The sequence below is a fragment of the Pogonomyrmex barbatus genome, unplaced genomic scaffold (assembly GCF_055798465.1).
Source record: "Pogonomyrmex barbatus isolate J1 unplaced genomic scaffold, ASM5579846v1 scaffold21, whole genome shotgun sequence".
NCBI lineage: Eukaryota > Metazoa > Arthropoda > Insecta > Hymenoptera > Formicidae > Pogonomyrmex > Pogonomyrmex barbatus.
This window is the reverse complement of record NW_028297118.1, coordinates 1,539,498-1,564,336: the sequence shown is the minus strand read 5'-3', so window position 1 is coordinate 1,564,336 and position 24,839 is coordinate 1,539,498. Positions and strand designations below refer to the sequence as shown.

Genomic DNA, 24,839 nt, shown 5'->3' with positions numbered 1-24,839 from the left:
TAAGTTTCTCTAATACCTATGCCTCTTTGATATGCCGTTAACAACGTATAATGGCATGTTCTTACCTGTCGTAACTAAAGTTTCTTAATTTAGCACTTGACAGATTCGAGACTTCCCACCTTTATTTAACAAAATTGCATTTGGTTGGCAGAACTTTGTTACGCCAGAAATATCTGCTAGTTTCATATTCGCATGATGAAATCGGAGCTATTAATGTGGTACGCTCTAATTTCTACGAAGACAAATAGAGACAGCGGAATATAAACCAGAAGAGAACATCTTGCGACAAACCAACAACACGAAAAAAAACACAAATAATTTATTTATTAATTTTGCCATATTTCTCTTTCTTTTTTCTTTCTTTCCTTTTACTACTTGGAAACCAAATAATAATCCATTTTACAAATTTGTTTGTAAATAAAAAGATTGGAAAACTTTTTTTATCGATTATTTCTTAATCCTTCGAGACCAAAATCAAAATAAAACAAATATATAAACGAATATTATTATCGCGCCAAATCAAAAATTGAATTAACGTGAGTGCACAATTCTAAAGTGGCCGATCGATCAAAGGAAATAAACGACATATCAGAGGTGTAACACGAGGAAAGATGTTATAGAACAAATCAAGTTTTGTACAAGTTGTGTATTGGCCTTCGTGGTGCTGTTGAAAAATACTTGAAAAATTTTATTATCCATCGTTTCTGTGATCTTAACGCGGTGGGGGGGAGGGGGGGGGGGGCAATGAAGTGAAGAAAAATCACCGAGATCCCGCGTCGTCGCGCCACGCCGCGTCACGCCGCGCCTATGCCACGCCGGTAACCAGATGCTTCCGGTTTCATAATAGACGGCTCGTGGTTACTGGCGCAAAATGACACGGAAGCGGCAGAATGCGGCTCTGCCAGACGAGGCGAGCACCCACAACGAGTCTGGTTGCCTTCGTGCTTCGATGCGCCGATTCAATGCCAGCGCAGTCGGCAATGATTTAAAAGACAAAGCGAAGGATCCTCGAGAGCAAGTCGATGCGGACCAAATATTTTTCTCGCGCTTCTTTTTTTTTTTTTTTTCACCCAGGCAAATTTGTACGCTCTCTATCGCGATAGTTTTTCTACTTCCCAAGGAAATATCACATATATCAATTCGATAAAATTCTCCGAAACTAAATTATATCGTTTTCGCATTATCTTTCGATTCTATTCCAAATAAAATGATACACGATATTTTCCTCATTTATTTTGGCACTATAAAGATTTCGAGAATCGTCCATGCGCGCGATCGAAATAAGTTTTATTTCACTTTGTGGAAAACGTTAATTCTTTCCCCTTTCCCTTTTTTTGGCGCGACGATAATGAGGTCAGAGATGCAAAAAGGTATTAGTGCGATACAGATTTCGCAAACAAATGTCCGTGCCTCTGTCTCTCAGCTCTCCTTCTCTCTCCGCGGAGGACTCCCTCTTCGTCGCGGACGAAGTCCTCGAAACGTTACGGTGCACCGCGCAAATTTACTATGCAAATTAGCAGATGTATTTTCCGTTCCCCAGCGAAAACACCGACCGGGGACCGTCGGCAAAAAAACGCATTCCACCGAGACGGTCGAACAAAATGTCCGCCGTGCGAAGAATAATTACGTAATCGCGGGTAAAATCCGTCGTTGAAAAAGAATCGAGAAAAGTCCGCGCGGTGATCATGAGCGTCGACAGGATTTTTACCAACAACTTTGCTAAAACTTCCTGTTATTTTGAGAAAAAGGTATTGTCGTAATGAACCTACTCTTCGCCATAACGCGTCAAAATTTTACATCATAATACATATTTCCCTTGGATAAATTCTGTGTGAGTTTTCAGTTTAAAAAAAATTTGAAACATCAATTTCTGGTGGAGATGAAGAAGAAATTTCAAAACACACTTTAATGAGAAGGAAGTCCAAGCATCTTCCGTTAGGGATTAAATCCTTAAAAGAGAACGAACTTGGGGATTTTATTTGCAAGCTACGAAAATTCTGTAAATTTTTACTTGTTGAAAAATCCACGATGCACTTCACTCATAAAGCACACAGCAAAGAAGCATCGTCGTGCGGCTCGCTCGCACCACCCGCAGTGTTGTTCTCCATCCCCGAAATGCGAAAATTCATGAATACAAGAGTGTCGGGAGCAAAAAGGGTAATGGCGCGCGGATGGGGGGGGGGGTGGCAAAACGTGAAGTCTTGTAAGTTTGCCGGTGTAATGGAGCGGCGCGACGCGACGGGACTCGACGCGCGACAAGAACGAACGATGATATTATAGGCGGCGCGATTTCGGCTAAGATACAAATTTTAAATTACAACGCGAGTCACGAGGAGAAAGAAACGAGAAGAAAGTAAGGAGGGGAAGGGAGAGGGGACGAGGCGACCGCCGAAGATAATATGCAAAAGAGAGAGGCTTAAAAAGTAATTACCGCTGAACAGCGCGGGCTGGTTAAAAATTGGCGTATATAAAAAGTTTTCTAATTTCGGCCCGGCCGGAGGACTCCCGTGGTCGAGGAGTGGAAATGAGAGAGAAAGAGGGATCGCTTAAGCCGCGTAGTTACGTACATCTCGGTATGTATTATACGCTATCGCATTAAGCGTGCTCGGCCGCGTAAGGTATGTGCCGGAGAACACCAATGTGCAACAGTGAGCAACGTGGTCTCGTAGATTAGCAGTTCGAAGTACTCTCGACTAATTGAGAACTGCGATTTTATGCGATAAATTTTCTCGTCGGTTTTATACCCCGTACGAACGAGCGAACGATTTACGCAAATAATTAATGCGTGCGTGTATAAATATTATTTACATATTGCATCTTAAATTTATGTCTTGCCATCAAATTTTGATACCAATTACGAGTTATTGTCTTGAAAGCGTAAACTAGTAAAATTGCTCGATATTTTATTTTACGTCTTCTAGAAATCTATTTTTCTCCTTTAAAAGAAGATCTTTCGCTATTAAACACTGCGTTTAATTTTTTTTTTTTTTTTATATTGTACAAAAGCAGCAGGATTTAGAGAGAAGTGTAATCCCCGATATAAAAAATTTACCGAAACATATGTATAAACAATGACAAAAACGAGAATCAATAAAAAGAGTAATTTTCTACGGACAATAAATCTTTTAAACAAATTCACGAAGTGAAACGGAGAACAATTATCCATTATCTTTTATTTTTTTACAATAGGGCATTTAGTTGAAAAGAATTTATACATATATATATATATATTTACGCCCGTTGTTATTTCAAAAATAACATTAACACGGAAAAAATAATATTAACACGCGAAAAAAATTTGTGGAAACAGTAACACGGCAGTTTCAAACGGAACTTTAAAATGCACCGAGTGATGTGTGAGTGATTAATATCGCACGAGTGCTGAATTAAAAAAATTGCATAGCGCAGTATCATTCCATTAACCTAATTACCACCAGTTATTAGTGCCGCAACGATTATACAGGTAGAAAGGTTTCCGTTACGAGCGTATTGTCGGGTCAGAGACTATCCGAAGTGCAAACAGTCGCGGACATTTTCTCACCCGTGTAAATGCTAATAAATGCCATTAAATGCCAGAAAAAGATATTCTGGTAAAGAAAGTAAGATGAACAACGCTGCCGTAATTACCTAGAGAGCAACATGTCTTTTTGCTGCAATTAAAACGTTATCTCTCATGACACAACATTCACTCCGTCGTCGTTGTATACGCCGTTATATATTTTTCGACGCAAAAAATTGATCTAACTAAAACTAAAATTGATCTAATGACTAAAAGTGATCTCTTATCATATTCACGACGATTTTTTGCGTCACATCGTCGCCCTTCACAAAAATCTAATAAATTAAAAATCAGCAACGATATTTAAGACAACTATTTTAAACAGTTTTGTAAATAGAAAATTGTATCCAGAAATAGAATAAATCGTTACAAAAATAGAATGCCGACAATCCAGTTTTTATTTTTCATTAATTTTTTTATGTCAATCTATAACTTTTACAATATATATATATATATATATATATATATATATATATATATTCTTCAAAAAATAAATAAGAAAAAATTAAAAGTTTATGTGATATGCATTCTATGTATATCAAATGATGGTTTCCATATTGATAAACATTACAGTTATATTTTGGTTATATTTTAACGCAAAGTTAAAAACTGTAGAGTTTCACTGTTTACTGTTATTTAAAATATATCAAATATTTACGTTAAATGTTCAAAAGAAACAAGCATTTTGATACACCAGAGCTTCTAATCTTTCTGATCTAATCTTTTAACATTAAGTATTAATTTTAAGTAATTTGTTATTAAAAAATATAAAAATATAAAATTAGCAATCATAAGTAATCTACGCAGTATTTATAGCTAATAATAATATCAAGTGGTCTGAGCGCAAAGTTCAGCGTGGATTAGCAGTGACCCATGAGACATGGACCGTATTAAGAACCTGTACTAAGAACTTGATCAGCCCAATCATTACTAAGAACCGATAATCGTGTTCTTGTTCAAGTATCTATCTTTATACCTTGCGTTGTTTGAACAAACACACTCTCGTACATCCTCCACATAGATATTTTTTTATCCAAGTGATGAATAGCAATCGAAGGTTAATTAGCATATTCCGCACCTGACAATTCGCCCATTTAAAATATCGAGATTCGCACGTAGACAGTAAATATCATTGCATGCGTAAGCAATAAGCGTCTACATGTGCGGCGAGCTTACGGCGAGGCTGAGTCTAATAAAGTTTAACGGCGATCCTCGACGTTGCGAGTCGCAATATCTGCAACGCGACACAACGCGTCGTTTCATTAACACGTTTCGCTCTGGCTCGTTATCGCGAATTTTCAAGATTCCGCTTACGCACATTCGCAATACCTAGATTCCTAGACAGTCGGGATTCCTCTCTACGTTGCTGGCAAGACGCCGAGCTCGCGCTCCGAGTTCACGTTAAAATTATTATCTGTCGACAATTATTTTAGATAACAATTTTCAGAGTGCGCGATAGTAGTAAGTTATGAAGCAAGGATAAAATTATCGCTTTTTATAGATGTTTATCGCGTAATCGTAAAAACAAGTAACAATGACGTGTCATAATTTGTGATATTATAATTCATACGATTGCGATTAATAAACATACACTATTTTTTCAATAAAGAATTAATATTATATAAATTATATTAATATTAAAAATATAATACCTTCATGTAGCTTTTAAAACCAATTCTTTAATATTTATCATAACTTATTTCATTCCTTTCTTTCTTCAGTTTTTAGTCAAATGCCCATTTTGTAATCAGATATTGTATTTCTCCTCTACTTTAAAATATTTAAATTTTGTATTACGTTAAATGCTAACTTTTTTCATGTTTTCATGTTAATTTATTAAATCTATTTATTATTTATTACGCTGTCTTTTAAAAATTTATTCCCAAATCTCTTTATCTATCCGCCCATTTATCTCTATCTATCTATTTATCTTCATTGACCATATTCTAAATTCCATATCGCGCAATTCAATCTCAATCCGTCATATGTAACGTGATACAATCTGCAAGAGTGTCGTTAAGAACGGAAGTCCTGCTAACAAATCTCTCCTAGTATCAAAAACCAGGTGGACGACATGTTCTCTCCTGTCGATACGAAAAATGCCGTGCATTCGATACCTCAACTACTCGCTGTCTGGTGGAGCACATTTTGCTGGAAGCTTTAACAACAGCTTGCGGAATATTACGACAGGGCCTTCTCTGTAATATTCTATTCTCCATCTCAGGGCATGACAACCGACACTCGAGACCCTTTCCTCTTTCTCCATTGCTCCTTCCTTCCCTCCTCCCTTCCTTCCTTCCTTCCTTCCTTCCTACCTTCCTTTCTTCCTTCCTTTCTTCTTTTCTTTTATATACCACATTTTTCAAACGTGTCTTCTTCCGAGCAAAAATCTGACGAGGTAAGGAGATCAAGTGATCTCACTATCCGCCATTGTATAAAATCCTCACGAGCGGACCATCGGTTGCAGGATACAACCGCGGACACGTTTGCAACGAACCGAAATAATGTTGCGTGCAGGTGCCTCATCATCTTGGTCGCTACATATCTTTCATATGCGCGCCTGAAATAAAAAAAAAAAACCTGTTCTTTCCGCTGATATCCTTTCCGTGCTCTGACAAACGTGTCGTTGTTCAATTTAAGAACAGCCGATTGTCGTTGAAGCTATCAAGAATGCAAAAAAGTACTGCCAATATATTTAAATAATTTTCAAGTAATTCTATTTGCGCTTTATCAACAAATAAAATAAAATATAGTTAATATTTTTTTAAATATTACATCATATTAAAAAAAAATAAATAAATAAAAATTAAAATTATCTTACGAGTTTGTAATATAAAGCAATTTCCTATCAATTATTAATTTAAGATAATAAAGTAATATCTTTCAATATTCATAGAATATTGGTTAAGAAACCCGTAAACTTCTTCTTTGATGAATTATTTTGATTACATGATAATTACTTCAATTACTTATCACAAAAAAATATAGACTTATCTTATATGAAATTAATTGTAAAAATATACTATTCGATATAATTTACATGTTTTAAGTTTTCATTTCATATAATTAAAAATATATTTCTTAATTCGAATTTTATTACATATAAATTGGATTTTATTTTTCCCATTTTACGAAAAATGGAACACTATCCATATCTGTAATGTACGTTACATATAACATTAAACTAAAATTATCGATCTACAAATTACATTAAAGGCATATTTTAAATAATAATCTTCATAGATATTAATTATGCATGACTCTCATCATGCCTACATGTACAATCACTTAGCATAAATAAATTTTTGCACGCACTGTCGCGCATCCCTTCGATGGACGGCGCATCCCCAATAATATATTCGTTACGAAATTTAAGGGTGCCGACTGTTACCAAAGCTGTCGCGCATAAAGTGGGGTCTCTCAGTGAATAGCTGCGACTCAACGGTCGACTTTACTCGAGTTAATTAAACCCAACATTGCCGTGAATAAATTCACTTAACTCTGAAGCGACGGCTTAGTCATCAGTAATATGATATCCGTTTCCCGATCGTCATTAACATTACTTAAATATTACTCAAGCGTAATATAAATATAGATAAAAATAGACATTGTACCAAACACTTTGAAAATTAACGATCTTTAAAAGAAGATCTATTTGAATTTTTAAATTCCATTTCTCATTTCCTTTTTTACTCCGAACAACGGCAATAAACCAATTTGTCAAACTAAAATATAAAATAGAATAATACCGGCAGAAGATCAAATAAATTAAGTTACTTCATTAATCTCTACATTAATGATGTGAGATAATTATAAAAAGACTCGAATAAATAAATTTAATCAAAGCCATACAACAAAAAGTAAGAAGATGGTAAAAAAAAAAAAAAAGAGAGAGAGAGAGAGAAAAAATGTGGTGCGGAAAATTAGGAATAAGTATCTAATAACTGAAAAATGTGTTCCGGTATCCGGACGCGAGAGCGGAAGGGAGGGGCAAAACGTGCGGGGAAAGTCAATGAGGGGATGGCGAGTCGACGACGTAGAAATGAGGGCCGTACGAGAGGAATGACAATGGTATGGAAGCCATGGAGAGGGTTTAAAACTTCAACCCCTCGTGGAAAATTTACAGCGAGTTGGATCCGGCCGCGTCATTAAACACGTTGTTTCATAATTCACGCTACGATATATCTCTCGCCCTCTCTCTCGGTCACGTGACTGCTCGTTAATTCTTCCGTTCTGCGTTCCTGTCGAACGAGTATATGTGCAAGCGCATTCAAGCGTTTCAAGAAACGCCAAAGCCAAATTAATTTCTCATTCTTCGTCGACCAAGTATCGGAAGATAATCAATCATCCCCATACATTCTAAACTTCGCAAAAATATATATCCGTGTTTCAACTTTATTATTCCTCAAACTAAAGCATACGTGCTTGGCAATATGTACTCGAATTTCTGGATTTCTATTAGTTTCTCTTATCTTGATAAGTTGAGTTTTGACGTTAAAATGTATGTCCTAGATTTATAATAAATGTACAATTACACATAATGTTGAAATATAATAGTTATTAAAATATGCCTCGTTTAATACAAATTGAGCTTACTATATCGTTAACCAATTATCGATAGAATTTTCTTAGTAGTCTTGTACAAAATAACAGTATTTTTAATATCTTCTGCAATCTTTGAAATAAATATTATAGAATGAAGTAATCCGATTATTAAAGATTTAATAAGTTAACCTCTTATTTTTAATACACACTGCGCTTCTATCTGTATAATAGGATTAATTCAACGACACTGTATAACGAGTAAAATGCAAATCCTTACATTATCACGTAAAATAATAATAATAAACACATATCTTTAATAAGAGATAATAATAAGAGATCAATGAGCGGGAATAATTACATACTTATATTTCGCACGCGTAAGAAATATTTTTGCTTCTTCCTCTCCTGGAAACATTTTGGTGTAATACTATTTAAATTTTTCTTAATTAAATGTAAAATTGAAATTCAATCCTCTGTGGCCAGCTAAATCAATAATTCTTAATGTAATGTTGTGCAAAATTTTATATTACGTTTTGCATTTGTAAAGAAAAATAAATTTTTCAATATTAATTTTAACTCGCTTCTTCGAACATTTCAACGCGCGTGGTTTCTCGCGATAAGAAATTACGTGCAGTTTGTAGAAAGAGATTTGAGAATCACTGAACTGCGGATATTCCCGCAACCGCGTTTCCGTGCGACAGTGTAATTAATCGCACCAACGTAGACGGCGCGTTTAAGGCCGGGATTATATTAGCAAACGTAAAATGCATGGGCACTCGCGGTGTGCTGAAAAGTTGCAGGGCCGTATTTATATTTTCGTAGTCAAATTGAAATCGACGCAATTTAGACGAGGCGAAACTAATAAAATATTCCATTTCAAGGAGGCGCAGAGTCGTCGTTGATTCGTTATCGGACTTTAAACGTCCGCTTATTTGGGGAACGAAACTTTGAACTTAACTTAATCCGTACCTAACTAACGTATTTTCATCTTACTCGTGTTTGTCAATATAAAATAAAATAAAATTCCTTCGTTCCCTTTCAGTCGTATATGCAAGTCGTAACTGCCTATTTATAGCAATTCTGGCGCCTGGTTCGTCGAAACGAGGTTGGGCAAATTGCGACGAAAGCTTCAACGTCTTTTCGAGTCCTCATCGCGACGACGTGGCTGTCGTTAAAAATGTAATCGGCAAAAGTTCGGAGAGTGATAAATGCGCAAAATTGTTAAATAGTTTCTAACATTTGCAATCTATTTAACAATAATTTCAAAAATTGGAGAATTAATAAATTCTTCGATACATTTAATGTGTCAATATCTTTCTTTATAGAATGACGATGTCCAAGGATCATTATAAAATTAATTACATTAAATTTGTAAATGCAATTTTATTTTATGAAATTGCATTTTAGTTATGGCTACAAAAAATAAAGATCGTTTAACTTTGCGAGATTATCCGTACCTAATAAAAAAATATGTATAAAACTTTATGCTCTTTCAGTCCCCCCCCCTCCTTCCCGCTTGGCTCATCTCTTCTCTCGCTCTTTTTCTGTTCAAACAATACGATTTTACTCTTACGGTTTTATATACGCAAGAGATACGATTATGTCGTGTAATTATCTGGGTTTGCGATTCCTGATATATCGTACGAATAGCTAAAATAGTCGGACAGTAGCAACTTGGTAGGAGCGGAAACACCGCAGCTATCAGCAGAGCGTAAGCATCAAGAGTCACGAGAACATCAAAAGCTACAAATTGCACCGATATCTCTGATAGTCAAGACGACCTTTCATAAGACTCCTCGTCGGGATATGGTAGCTTTGTAAGGTCGCTTTAAGTGCGATATTGGGGGACATGGGAGTCCATTACGAAGAAGTTGTGGTCTACATTGCCTCATCAGGAAGTCGTTAACCTAGCCCGCCGACACTCAATGTCCTCTCCATCTACGCTTCTGCAACGATTACCCTTTCGTAACTTCGAGAATCTTTAAACTTTGATATATATATATATAAAACAGAAAATGAAGCTTATCTTAAACATGCAACGTAAAGAACGTATGTAAAGTATTTTTTTTTAATTCTTCTTTTTTACTTTTTACCGTTATCCGTCTATCATTTGTCAATTTTCTTCATTTATGCAAAATATTATTTGTATGTATTATTCTTTCCTAAACATGAATGGAATTGTTAGTGCAACCATTGCAAACTCCTTAATAAATTTTTTTTTTAGAAAAATTTAATTAAGAATGCAAATTGTGTAAAGTTTGATAAATAATTCAAATGATAAATTATAATCGTTTCGTTATCATATATTTCGTTATAGCTTACTGAATTTTCGCCAACGAGATAAAATACTATTTTGCAATTTCGACAAACTGGTTACAAATTGTGTGAATAGCATATTGATCTGCGCACACATACGCACACATAGAAATCATCTTAAAATATCGGAGAAACTATGTCAAATAGAATTGACCTCGGCAAGATTAGTAAATCAGTTCCACTGATCTTGTTAAAAATTTAATTAACTCGAATCGTAACGTTATCTTTCTTTATACGTTACATAATACTCTTATTTTATAAGAATTATTTATTCATCAAATAAAATTATTTTGATAAAACTATTCAATAAAATACAAATAACAGTACAAATAATACTATTAATACTATTAATACGACTAATATAATAATAACCAATCGTAGTTAAGAAATTTAGTTTTATTCAATAGCAATGAAGTGAAAGTATAAAAAAATTGATAATTTTCGATAATAGCAAAATATTAATCGACACAAGCAATTATAAATAAAAGAGAATTAAACTTCAAGGACATTATTGAAAAATTCGATCAAATTTTTACAAATCGAAACGTACGAATCATTGAACATTAGAATCCGATTTATGCAACTTATTTCGTAATGCAAATTCTTCAGTCCTCAATTTTGTGTTCTCGCGGCAAAACACGCTCGCGGCGAAAAATATTCTGACCATCCGAGAGTATACACTTGGAATTCCCGAGCGAGAATCGACAAGCACGGAAAAAATTCTCGCGAGGGGTCACGTCAAAGAAAACTGAATTCCACCACCAGAAGTTTTATCGATGCAAATATTCTTTTAGACCGTCGCCGCCCGGCACGCATCACATCCTTCGACTCCTTCGATACGAAACAACTGGCCCTCAGCGAATCCACCCTCCCCCCCCCCTCCTCGGCGGGGACGACACCTCGCAGATAACTGAATTTCAAACTCGTCCCTCGAACTTTCATATATTTTTCTTCGCGATGCAGTGGAAATATTGTGCGCGCGGTGTCCCAGGACGATATTGCAAGATACGGAAATCCTTGGCGCGCGTCTTACGCGAGCTGAGCCATTCGTTGACACACGTTTCTCTCGTATTCACGCACAAAATGTCGTTGGATTGATATCGTAAAACGTTATAGGCATAGTTCGTGTCGTAAAATCGGACCGGAACTCTTAACGCGCATATTAAAGTATCAAGATTCAAAAATGTGTAATGAATTTGAGTTCGGAAAAGTCGGATATATTCAAGTATATATATCTTCTCTTCGGCGAGAGTTATTCTGAATAAAGATTCGGTTGAATATTAGACAAAGAGAAATGGATAAAGAGAGATGGCTACACCTTTACAAATTGGCATCACGCAAACGCAAAAAACAGCAAAGGTTTATATGTATCTATCGGCTATCTCGTCGAAGCTGATGATCGCGTGATGTCGAGCGATGACATAAGCGTCAGGATTCGCTTCCATCTACAGTCCACCCGATCGCGCCAATGGTCGACAGTTCAGCTGACATTCCGTATTTCACTGTCAGAAGTCAAAACTTAGAGCGCGGCTGAAGTGAAATAATGTACGCTCTGAGGTTATTTATGAGCGCGTAGAGGCAACAGAGGCGCTGCCAGTGCGAGTCGTGAATTGTGGAACCGCCATCGGAGACAGAGAATTCACTGGTGCATCCCGACAACGACGACGCCGATGACGACGACGATGACGACGACGACGACGACGACGACGACGACGACGACGACGACGACGACGCCGACGACGACGACGACGACGACGACGACGACGACGACGACGACGACGACGACGACGACGACGATGGCGACGGTGGTGACGACGAAGAGGATCATGGCGACCGAAACTTCTTACAATTTCCCGGCACGACTTTTTCACGGCTGAATGTCGCACTTCCCTCGTGCCAATTTCTACGGCTATTGGATTTTTTCGCAACACGTGGGTAGTAGGATGCCAACGTTCTGGTGCTTCGACCGCTCGTTGATGGCCTCCCGCAACGAGTTCTCGAGTGATTTTGATGCATTATATTATAACTGATGATAGAGACGGATCGACATTAAAGCGACAAAAATATCCCTGGACGGAATAAAAATATCCAAAGACGTAACAAAATTCAATTGCTAAATTAAATTATATTCTTTTTTCCAAAGATAATATAATTAATATAATTTAAATATAATTATATTAATTATATTATCTGTATACTTTTAGACAGAAGACATTCGAAAATAAAATGCAAATTGTGGTAGCGAATTGAATTTATTATGACTACTGTACTACTGTATTTAAGTGTATCAGAAAACAAAGCTGGATTCTGTTGAAGAAATTATGGTGACACTGAGCAAATGTTGATAAACTTCCCATGCCCGCAGGCACGGTCGTGGGCATCCAGATTTGACGCGCGTAAAGTAAACTCAACGTGATGTCATCTGTGTTCGTGGTCAACTGTTATAAACAGCGTAGCATAATAACATCTACGAGAGAAGGCGATTATTTCACACGACTGCTGGGAATGCTGGCAAAATACCGTTATGCTCAATTTGTCTAACACAAAAGTGACCGAATCGGACATATCTAAAAAAAAATTAACCTTTAGCGGCTTATCAAATCCTTCTTTCCTGTTTTTAAAGTGCTTCGAAAAATCTGTAAAAATATACAGGTGTATTCTCAAAAATATTCTAGAACAAATACCTGTACTTTATTCTACAAGAAATTAAAATGTAGTATAAATCCGGGACCCTTCAACGTGGTGAGAAATTTCTACGAATAGAAAACCGCCCGGACTCGAGATATCCATGTAGGCTACAAAAGGTTAATAAATGTTGGCAAGGATTAAAAAATACGGGAAAAGAAGTTTTTAAAATGTTGCAAGCATGCGTAATGTCTCGACAGGATATATGAGATGACGACATCCCTGATGTTTGTTTCTAACTAAATTCAAAGTAGGTTTTATTTCAATTTACAAGTGTACATATTCCATATCCAATTCGAAATAAAATTTTACGAAATCAGGCAAACATTCGTCACGAATTCCGGTCGTCGCTTCGAAAACACTTCTTCTCGAATAAAATGATACGCGTTAAAACAGACGCGACGTAACGGGTATGCAATTTGCACAAAGTTCCCCTCCCCCCCCTCCCTCGGAACTGCGGAGCGGAGCGAACGCGACAAGCTCGGAGAAAATGCTGTAATTCCGTAAGTCCGAGATCGTACGGCTGTTCCAGTGTACACAGTCGTGCAAACGTAACGGCCGTCGTTTCGGCGTCCCGTAATCTCGCGTAATCACACTTCCTAAGGTAAGTGCCGGCTTTCGAGAGCTTTCGCCAGGATCGCGATCGCGCCGGATATCACGGTGTAATCCGCGGTCAGTCCGGTGTCTCACGCGCGGCGACGAGCATTTCGCAGCTCAACGTTGCGCATACAAAACAAATGACAGCGGATCGGCGTAAAATCGAGAGAAATAGGACCGTACAGAAGCGGCCGTAAGGAAGCGGCGAATCCTCGACGAGCGGGAAAGGCGGGAAAGGATCGAGGATATCCTCGCGCGGTAAAGCCGGCGGTAAAATTCCGCCGGCGGGCGCAAATTCGATGAATTCGCCTGCTGTGCGCGCTCGATAAGGGACGTTTACATACGTCTTAAAGAATAATCGGCGTTACTTTAACGCCGAGATCGCGCCTATAAGCTATAAAACGTAACGCCCATAAGATATCGGAGAGAGAGAGAGAGAGGGGGGAGAGGGGAGAGGGGGAGGGGGGAAGCGACGTTCGATCGTGACCATGATGTCTGTCGCAACTGACATATGGAGCACGGACGACACGAGGATGTATCTCTATGGCAACTGGAAAAAAAAAAAAATCATTTTCGATTTGTCGCGAGTGGATGAAGCGCGGATCAAGTACTCGTTACGGGAAACACAGTTGCAATGTAGTGACGGAAGCGATCACTTGTAACGGCATTTAATTAACACGACTATTGAATTAACACATTTTCAAGTTCCTACGATACAATTTCGTTGCATATCTCGCGACTGTTTTAATTTGTAGTGTCAATCCGAAAGATTCCTCCCTTCGAAGCGAATTGAATATCGTGACAGGATTTGATTCACGCGACATTCTTATTTTTAATGAAACATATCGACTAATGAATTTTTTAATGAAATATATCGACTTTAGACAGTTTGAATCGTCATGCTTTTAAACCTGTAAATTAATTCCTGTATGATTTGTATACATTATATATATTTGTATAATTCGAATATGCATATTGTAAATTCAATGTGATCTCAAATTTTTTATTTTATTATTGAAACCAATTATTTCTAATAATATTAGAACAGCGCAAGAGGGATTATTCATTTTTAACATTATATATAAAATTAATATCAATATTAATATCTGTCTGATGTTAGACTTTCAGAGCGTAAATTATACTGAAAAAATGGTCTTGTAATCATAGCAAAAATTATCTGAAATGGATAAATAATTAACAAACATTGCAATATCGCATATGTTTTGTATATAATGAATATATATATAGATAGAGATAGAATTTATATTTGAACAATTTGTCTAATTTATAGTAAGAAAGTCTCTGTGGCGCCCACTTAGATAATAGCCAATTACACTCCTTATAAAAGTGACTATATGATTTGATTATAAGACTTAAATTTTCTTGTATCATATTATATTATTAAATATTATTGCTATAAATTCTATATATGACAGACAATTTTCTAGCAGACACAAAAAACAGTAATATATATTTTAATTATAACATTTAGAATTCTGGACTAGCAAAAAATTTTTTTGAATGTGCAAAGTATCTTTGTAAATGTCTATTATCCTTCTATTATCCTTAACATAATAATAAGTAAACATAGTAATAAAGGGTTTGCCTACATTTGCATAAGTGTACACGCAATTTATCAAGTTCCACTAGACTGCCTTCTTAAATGCGTCGTAGGAAAATGGAGGAAAATGGAGAACAAAATCGACGATTAATAGAGTCTATTTTGTAGCACCATAGAAAAAACGCACTATGCCACGAGAGCTTTTAATTACGCGAGTAATATTGCGCATTTTCAAAAGGACACTGCGTTAATCCATTGTCTCTTGAATTCCGGAGTAAAAAAGAGGCAACGGGAAAAGCCTTCGGAGAATAGAGATTGCATCGTTAAAGGTGGTTGATTTTAATTTCACGGAGCGCGAGTCTTCGGTTACGCTACGAACATGTGAGCCGCCTAAGTGCCACCTTCCTGTACTGCGTTCCTGCGTCTGTGTGTACCATTAAATGTATGTGTAAGACTATATACCTCGTGTACGCTTCACACGCGCGCGCGCGCGCGCGCGCGCGCGCACGCACACGCACACACACACACACACACACACACACACACACACACACACACACACACACACAGAGGCGCGAAATATCTCAAAAAAGGCGTATACCATTTTGATGAATAACACCACCGGTAGGAAGTCCGTTCTATCTTCGAAGTTACGGTTCAGCATTTTTAACGATAACCTCGACACATCGAGATTTAGCACTTATCTCTAAATTGGAACGTGCTTAAAATAATTATTTAAAAAATATATATATATAATTTATAAATATAGCAAAAAATTATTTTTCTCACGTTTGTCCCCGCCTTTATATAGATTTCAAAAACAAGAGAATAAAACAATATATCACAGTGGGATTAGATTCTTCAGTATTTCTTCATTCTGTCTGAATGATAATCTGTAAAATATCGAAAAGTATTTATCAAACACCGTCGATTTTCGTGAAAGTGTAGGGTTACCGTTTTCCATGTGGCGATGTAACGGAGGGGGGGGGGGGGTATATGTTTAGACGCTCGCCAATACGGTGGTAACCAACTCAATAGTTAACCCTACGGTGGTCGTGCACGTGGCACGTGCAACCAACGGATAGGAGAAACGGAAGGTGCAGTAAGCGAAGAGAGAAGAGAGAAGAGAGTCTGTGGGAGTGATCGATGGGACGGCGTCCAAGCGTATCTAAATAATTAGCTGTCTCTGTTCCGACCCCACCCCGTTTGTAGTGACCACCCTATAATACGACAATACGACGTACACGACGCGTGTGTTCGCTGACTGTGCGACCGGGCGAACGCGGGCGAGAGGGAAGAGAATATATCATGAATCGCGTGATTCTACGCCGTGTTACGAATACGAATTTTCGCGCCGCTTTCGCACCTTTACAGCGAAAAACTTACAGCAAATGCCTCGTAAGGGGCGAAACTTCCATCGAGGATTATTCGCGGGGAGATAATCTCCGCGGGGTTGCGAAACATATAAATATTTCAAAGATCGGTGTAATCCCAGCGAGAGAATTTAAGAAACTTGAGCAGAAGCGAAATTTTGTGGTCGCGAGTACCTAAACAAGTTTACAAAAGTTTGCTCGAAACGACGTTGTTATCATGCCACGGGATAAAAAGGAGAACAGTAAAGAAATTGTATTAGCGAGAACAATTTTGTAGCGGAATAGAGAAAAGAACATTTAAAAAATTTTTTTCCACATCTCTCAGCAGGTGAGAGAGAGCAAGGAATTTTCAACTAATAATATACACACAATCAAATGCTTAATAATACAATTTTGCTGTTTTCTGCTCTCGAACCGCTAGAGAGATAAATCGTGCACAACTTACGTTGCACAACAGCATTATACGTTAAGAGAACGCCTTCATTATCTGTTAACGAGCTCGTAATCTGTTTTTGTCGTTATTAGCGCGCGCAATGGATCATACAGACACATTAAACACGCGTTAACCGCGATATCCGCGATAAAAAAAAAAATGCAAAAGCATCGAGATTCTCCGATTCTCTCGAGTCTTCCAGTTGCTCTAAATTCGAACAATGGACCAATTTTACGGTAACGATTTCCCACTAAAATCGAACCAATTAATTTACATCACGTATATGTTCGTATTAGCATTCATTTTGGCGTCGCTTTTTTTCATCATTTATCGGAGCTAATGACGAGCATTGCGCGCGTATTATGCAATCGCGCGCATATAAAACTTGCCAGGCGCGTCGACGTCCGCACGGCAAATTGTCAAATAATTATGCAGTTAGAGTAGCACGGCAGTTAGTAATTTTAATTAAAATCAACGCGACGAACATTCGCTCAACGTTCCAATAGTGTCAATGGAAACGCGGCCAACGGCGATGCTAATTAACCAAGCGAATGGATTTTACGATGTTTTGTTGTATCAACCCCCCCCTCCTCCCCCCCCGCAAACAAAAACTCAACCGACAAAGGATGCAAAATTTTCCTCCGACTATACTGCGAAAATATCAGCATTAATTACAAACTAATTCGAACCTATTCATAGGCGGGCGGCGCGAGTTTTTGTGTTTCATGCCCAGGAAATTATGTGGAATTACCGCCGCTATCCCAATGTAATAACCGAAATTTAACTCTGAAATTTTGTTGCCGTAAACACGAGCGGATAAATGATTATAAAAACACACATTTGCATGCATCGTCGTATTCGGCCGAGTGTCCGGCAGCACTACGTCGAGTACGCGTAAGTATACGTTATTCAGTTTTTATGCACGCATAAATGACATAATAACGTTATAAATATTAAACGCTTCAGCAAATCCGCGAAACGGCAATATGTTTAATATCGAAATATTTCGAACGATCGGAACGAAATCACGTCACGTCGTGCCCAGCAATAATCGCGTGGACTTGTAAACATCGCGGAAAAACTCGCATCGCTGAAATTTGTTTTTTTTTTTTTTTTTTTTATACGTAATATGCTCTTCAAACAATTCTGCCAACCGCAAAAAATCCTTTAATTTCAAAACAGTACAAACAGAAAAAACACTGTTGAACAAAAATAATTTGCATAAACACTTGTGCAGATGTCCCGTCTAATGAGGAGCTTATTATATGTATGCACAATATTGTTTTGCATAACATAAAATGAATATGTCTTGAAAGTTAACTTTGACATTGCTATGCTCGTCTTATATAATATATAATTTTGTAATTTTTTTTCTGTACAATTATATAATGCAAACTTGATATAAATAATAATATAACAAAAAAAAATGAAATAAAGCTTTCAAGAATTAAAAGCTGCCATTTTACATTGTCCACAATTAAAATCGATTACCTAACGCTTCAAAATTAAACAAAACACAAGGGGCATCTTTTTCCAGAAGGGAAGAAAGAATTTTTTCTCAAATTATCGCAACAAGCGTTGCTGGCGCCTCTTCTCGCATTGAGAGATTTCATCGTTCTCTCGTCGGTATCAATTGGCAAACGTGTATGTCCACGATTCCAATTCACGCGACACACACACACACACACACACACGCACACGCAAATACACAGGACAACGCAAAACGGACGTCACGGTGGCGCGCATATTTTCGCGCGCATCAGAATACGTGCGAGTGCGAATAGTTATTTACTACCCTCGTATATACGAGTAGCGAGGCTGGTTATATCGCACGTGAGCCGCATTTAATGTCCCGACGGCCAATAGTTTCTAAGTGTTTTACCGTGTAGTTTTACGGCCGTCGGGGCCGAATATTTCGAGCCACCCCCGAAAAACATTTAGGAGAGTAGGCCCCGACTCCTCGGCCATGTTGTTGCGTGGCGTACGCGCGCAACATTCACGGCAATATTCTTGGCCTCGATGGAAGCCCATTTTATCCGAGCGTCGCTCCTCTCCCCTTTCCCCCTTTGTCCCTCTTTCTCGCTTTCTCCCCCTTATCCCGTTCCCTCCTTCCCGTTCGATCTGCCCCGGCAAGATTTCTTCCCGTTTCATGTCCCTTCTTTTCTGGACCATTTGCCGCTTCGTTCCTCGGAGCACATATCAAATTCGCGCGGACCGACGGCCTTGTTCTTAAATAAGTCCAAGTTTCGATGAGGGCCGATCTAACAAGGAAAGCACTTTTGTTCAAACACCCGTCGCCCGACGATGATGAACTCGGAAACTGCCGTTTCTCCCGCGCCGTAAATCAATTTTCATTCTCTAAATCTGTATCGGCGACAGACTTGGACGTCTAAATCAAGTCCGATTTAACTCGATATCTCGTAAGTTGAAAAGGCAGTTCTTTATATCTAAATTTTTATGTTGCACTTCGATATGCGTCAAAATATTTTTCTCCGCCGCATGAAACTGAAAATCTACAAACTCTTCGGATCTTTCCGCCTAGATAAAATAACGGGTATTTTACACGCGAGAGGCAAAATTAATTAAAATTTATTAAAAATGATTTTCACACGCGAACTAATAATCGCAATATTGTTGTCGCGTTGCACGCAGTATGAGTATTCACAAGCTTTACGCCAAAGTTGTAATGTGATTCCCATTATATTGCATCATTGCGTAATTCCGCGTTACTTGGCGTAAATAATATCGTTAACGGTGTCGACGCGTGTAAAACGCGTCGCGCATACGCGACGCGCTATAATGCAACGAAAGAATATTATTTTTGTGCAATTTGAGAGTGCGGACACCACGAGGTGAAATATGATCGGTGACCCGGATTTAATCCGTAATGAAAAAAAAGTGCAGGACGCAACCTTGCTTCCTCCTGACAACCTTCGCGAAGGAAATAGGACAAATCTTGGATTTTTCAAATCGAAAGCGTGAAGGACGCTGCTCTACGAAACACGGTCCAGTTGTTGGATATATCATATTCCATCTTGCTTGATATATATATATATATATATATATATTCAGTCGCGAGTCTTTAAGCGTTAAGTCATCTCCATTAGTAGCTTTGGTAATGGGACAAGACATTTCTCGTCGCGCGAAAATCTCGATGATGTTTTCGCCCCAGAAACACAGAAACCAATCCGACGTTTCGTTCGTATTTCTTGACGGAATATTCCTGGAAGAGACCGAAGTGTTTTTACGAAACTGTATATAAATATTTATGGAATGCGGAGAAAAGATATAAAATTAAGTGCGATATAAAACGCACGTCTCTAAGAACAATACAATTGGGATACAGTCTTGCGAGTATATCTTTGCAAGTGATGTAAGTCTGAAGTCCAAAGACGTTAAGATTAAATTAGGACACGGATAAACCGGAAATTACCAAAATAGCCAGATGTTGCGTGCGCAAGCATCGCACGAATAAGAACAGGTTCTATTTTCGTGCGATCAATCGCTGCAACCGATTCCACGCGCGCGATTGCAGTTTCTACGTTACACCGGCTGTAACATCGCTGCAGCTGCAATTGCAGTTGCGTGCGCAAACGATGCGAACCGAGCGGGTTGCGTGTCCCGCGGCACACGCTCACTTTGCGCGAAAGAAACTTGAGCAAAACTGCATCTCGTTTCGTATACGAGCCAGCGAAAAGCTTGCGTCTTACGACGCGGCACGTCGTGTTTATTAGCGGAACTTGGCGGAATTGCGGAACGCGTCTCTCTCTCTCTCTCTCTCTCTCTCTCTCTCTCTCGTAGACGTATTGATATTCCTCACGCCGTGTACGTCGAGTCGAGAAAATTGCACGAAGGGTGAGCCCTTCAAAGCCGCGCGTTCCCACGAAACAAATTACCGAGCGACAAGCGGGGACACGACTAGGCGGGTGCGGCGGGCGCAACGTGCATTTTGAGGAGCCGCGTACGAGAAGTAGTCGTAAAACTAGTTTGCGCCGAAGAAACGTTCGAATTCGCAATGTGCAATCCCTCAGCGAAACACGGCGCGCGATTCAATAAACCCGATGAAGAATACTCCGTCACACGCTTGCCAAAGGTCTAGTCATCTATGCGGAGCTAGCTTAGCAACGAATGGATTTAGCGACACATTTGTCGGGGGGGGGGGGGGGGAGGAGTGTGTCTTCCATCGCGCATTCTTATTTCGATCACACACCAAGACACCTACGAAGACGCTTGCTTCGAGCAAATTCGCTTTATCGACACACCTCTAGGAAATATGCCTACCGTCCCCGCGTATATACGCATATACCTCCCGAAAAAATTCGATTTGAAAACAGGCGCCGCTTCCAGGCGCCAAAACAGATGCACCCTCCTTCCTGCCGCTCGCTTTTTTTCGAAAAGAAAACGAGGTGAACGCGAAGAACGTGGAGGAACGTGCGAGTTAACGTATACGCGCGCGCAAATTTGCAGGCGCGCACGCGATATATATATATATATATATATATATAAAATATACACTTAATCTGTATTCGAGGCGCGAGCGCGCCTCGCCGCGCCCGGCCGACTCTGCCTAGCCGGCGGAATACAAAATTTCCGTATTCAGATGCCCTGCGACAGAAATTGACTTTATTGAGGTTTATTGATCCGCAATATTGTGTTCCGCCGCGCGGAGCGCCCGCGGTGCCGGTTCTTCGCTCGCGTTCGAACGTGCACGGGTTCGCGCCCTCGCGTGTGCACGCACGGGGGTTACTCCCTCTCCCCCCCCCCTCCCCACCTGCCCCCTCGCCCTCGTGTGTGCAGTGTGTTCCCGGAGGTGCAGGGATTCGATTTAAACGGAGTACGGAGTACTTCTACTCGGTCAACGTCGAACACAGAAGCTACCGATATATTAGTCAATATTTGCTCTAAGAGCATCGATACTTTCAAATCAATCGAGAAAGAAAGAGTTTACGAAAATAAATTAACATTAAGACGCGAACAAATTGCCCTCTCATATAAATGTTACTTCGCGATTTGTATTTAAAAAATATGTGTTTCTTTCACGACCGTAAAAATATTTGATCCAATTAGTATTAAATAAATGCGCATGTAAATGAAAAAAATCGGTCTTTGCGATTTATAATTCGACATGCGAATTGCATGTCTTCGGGACAAACATCTTCATGCATGTTGGTTAAAATGTCCTGATAAACAAACGCGACAATCATCATGATAGCGTATCGAGGCCGATTTACCTTCCTCGAGTAGATTATGTGTCGCGACGTTGTCGCTTCAGTATGTGTGTGTTCAGTGCTGAGTACTTTGATACGAAGAACGTTTTTTCATCATGACAAAGTCGCTATCGATTTGACACATAATGGAACGGCAAATGCGTTAAATCATATTAAATTTTTATGCAAATTACAAAGTAAAATAAATGATTATTATTTACTTGCCTCTACTGAAATTTTTAATAACGTTATTACGTTGTCATGAGACGTTGTCATTCGTTCTGCATTAAAAATTTTTTTTCTGTTCTCTTTTGCTTTATATATTTTTCTTTTTCACAATATAAATATATAAATTCATTCAAATTTCTCAAATCGATAAAGCGTCATTTATTTTCTCAAGTGCACTTTGAAAATCATAAAATAATCGTAAAATACGCAACTACAAGCAAAAGTGTCGCGACGCGACGCGATGCCAATTCTGAGCACACTCCCCGAGTGAATTACGCAATCTGCATCTCGTTGGACGACGTGACATAACGCAATCGCAAACAGTATTATTTTTACGATCGTGTCGCCATCATTTGTCACGTTACGATATTTTCTCACTCCCGACGACGCCCTGATTAGCCCTCGGGACGAAATAATTCTAATTACGCACTTTGTCACGGCGGGGACGATTGTCGGTTCGCCATTCGTTGGGATTAATTGGGCCACCCGGTATACATCGCTAGCGCCGAGTCCGAAACAAAGAAGACGCTCGAGTACGGAACTTGGGCGATTTCGAGAAGCCTCGGGTTCGGTGGGTGAACAGGTTTTAGTTCTCACAAAAGAGAACCTACCGAGGAGCCGCCATCTATGCCCATAATATCGCAATGGTCAAACACGCTGGCATTATAACGACGCATAGTTATAAGTTATAAACTGCGCCGAATTACCGCAGCTTTCGAGATAAGCATCGCGAATCGCATCGCAATCTTCCACGTTGTCGTTTCTTTTTTTTTTTTTCGTTTTACGAACCTCTGCACCTCCGATTATCGCGGGCAATTTCGGCGACGATAATTTTAATGTCGATTTAATACCACTGGATGGAATTAAGCGCGACAATACTTTTGCCGGCTCGCTGGGATTCGGACTAAATTTTCGCACAAAGCAAATTTCACTTGACATTATGAATACCGAATTACCGGTGCGGCGACAAACGAACATAATGTTGAGTAAATTGCGAGCGGCGAGTGTAAATATTCTCGCCGGACCGCTGCCAAACTCGATACGTGTCTTTAAACTACGTCGCGAATTTTTACTCTTTATTCGTGTATAATAATTTAGCTCTTCGAATCAAAAAAAGCTTCTTCAAACATTGCTCTATTACACGATGTTAAATTAATTTGTTATTCGAAAAAATAGGATTGCCAAACAGCTGATTGTAGACATTGTTTGACCTTAGTTGACAAATAATCGATCGATTCCTTTTTATCGCTCAACCAAGCGGGTTATGGAATAAAGTTGAGGGGTTCGACGAACGGGTGGAGGGGGAAGGAACATTTTCACTAACGCGATTATATCCGGCGTTTCGCTTTCCAGTGCGAACGGCGAGCCGTAGTCGTGCGACATAATTTATTTCCGCGGCGGGGAAATGTATAGTCACTTTTTGGCGTGGCGCGGCGCGGCGCGGCGCGGCGCGGCGCGGCGGGGCGGCTGAAGTTTCTCCTAGTAATAAGAAGAGAGAGTCGCTTACTGGAACGGAACCAAGTGACGCGTTTTCGCGCGCGACAGAGGGAAGAGAGCCGCGCGGCACGTAATTATCCACTTCGAAAACTCGGCGTCGCTTTAAACGCGGAAGAACGACGGAGAGATGCGACTCGGCGCGGCGCGGCGCGGCGCGATGCGGTGCGGTGCGGTGCGGTGCGGTGCGGTGCGCAGGCAGTGACAAAACACGACAAATTAATGGTCGGAATGCGCTGATGTTACGCGTACAGCCGACCGTTTCGAGCTGCAATACATGTCCCAGGAGGAATTTCCGTACGGGGGTGTCCCGTTTCCGCTACCCCACCTCTCGTCTCCTCACGGACGCGTCATCAGACAATCGCGCGAGTCGAGTCGAGTCTTTTCCAACGAAAATGTCTAAATAATTCTTGCATTATGATCAATTGAAAACAAAGAGCCGCGCGATAATTGAACTAAAACTCAAGTGTTTCGTGGTTCAAATCGGTGTTACGTGGAACACACAGAACACACTACTCTTCATTTCATTTCAAGTTAATCCTAATTACAAAGCTGAAAATTTTCACCAAGAAGAAGATAACAATCGTAAACTAATGAATAAACAATAGCGACAGAATAATATTCAAAGGATTCCAGAAGCTATCGATCATATTTAGAAAATATATGACATTACTATCGAGACACTATCTCTGGTCTAATATTAAGGATAAAAATCGACGCCAAAAAATAACGCGCTATCAAAAGCACGCGCATCGTTACTTCGAGATAAGACCTCGAGCATTTCGATACCATCATAAGCATCGCCGGGAGTATAGTCGAGTACGTATTGTGCGTTTTTACG

The 24,839-nt window shown here is 39.2% G+C and overlaps 1 protein-coding gene across 22 annotated transcripts in view; it reads right to left on the bottom strand.

Annotated features, from left to right (window-relative positions):
- Positions 1-24,839, bottom strand: part of LOC148936493 (protein muscleblind-like) — a 301,423-nt gene that overhangs the window by 147,011 nt on the left and 129,573 nt on the right. The window contains exon 4 of one of the 22 annotated variants that reach the window (XM_089078083.1): positions 6,093-6,119. The exons of the other annotated variants lie outside the window; for them this stretch is intronic. Coding sequence (XP_088934209.1) covers positions 6,108-6,119 — 12 coding nt within the window. The 3' untranslated portion in view covers positions 6,093-6,107. Of the gene's footprint in view, positions 1-6,092; positions 6,120-24,839 lie in introns of those variants that run through there. 22 annotated transcript variants of the gene reach the window in all.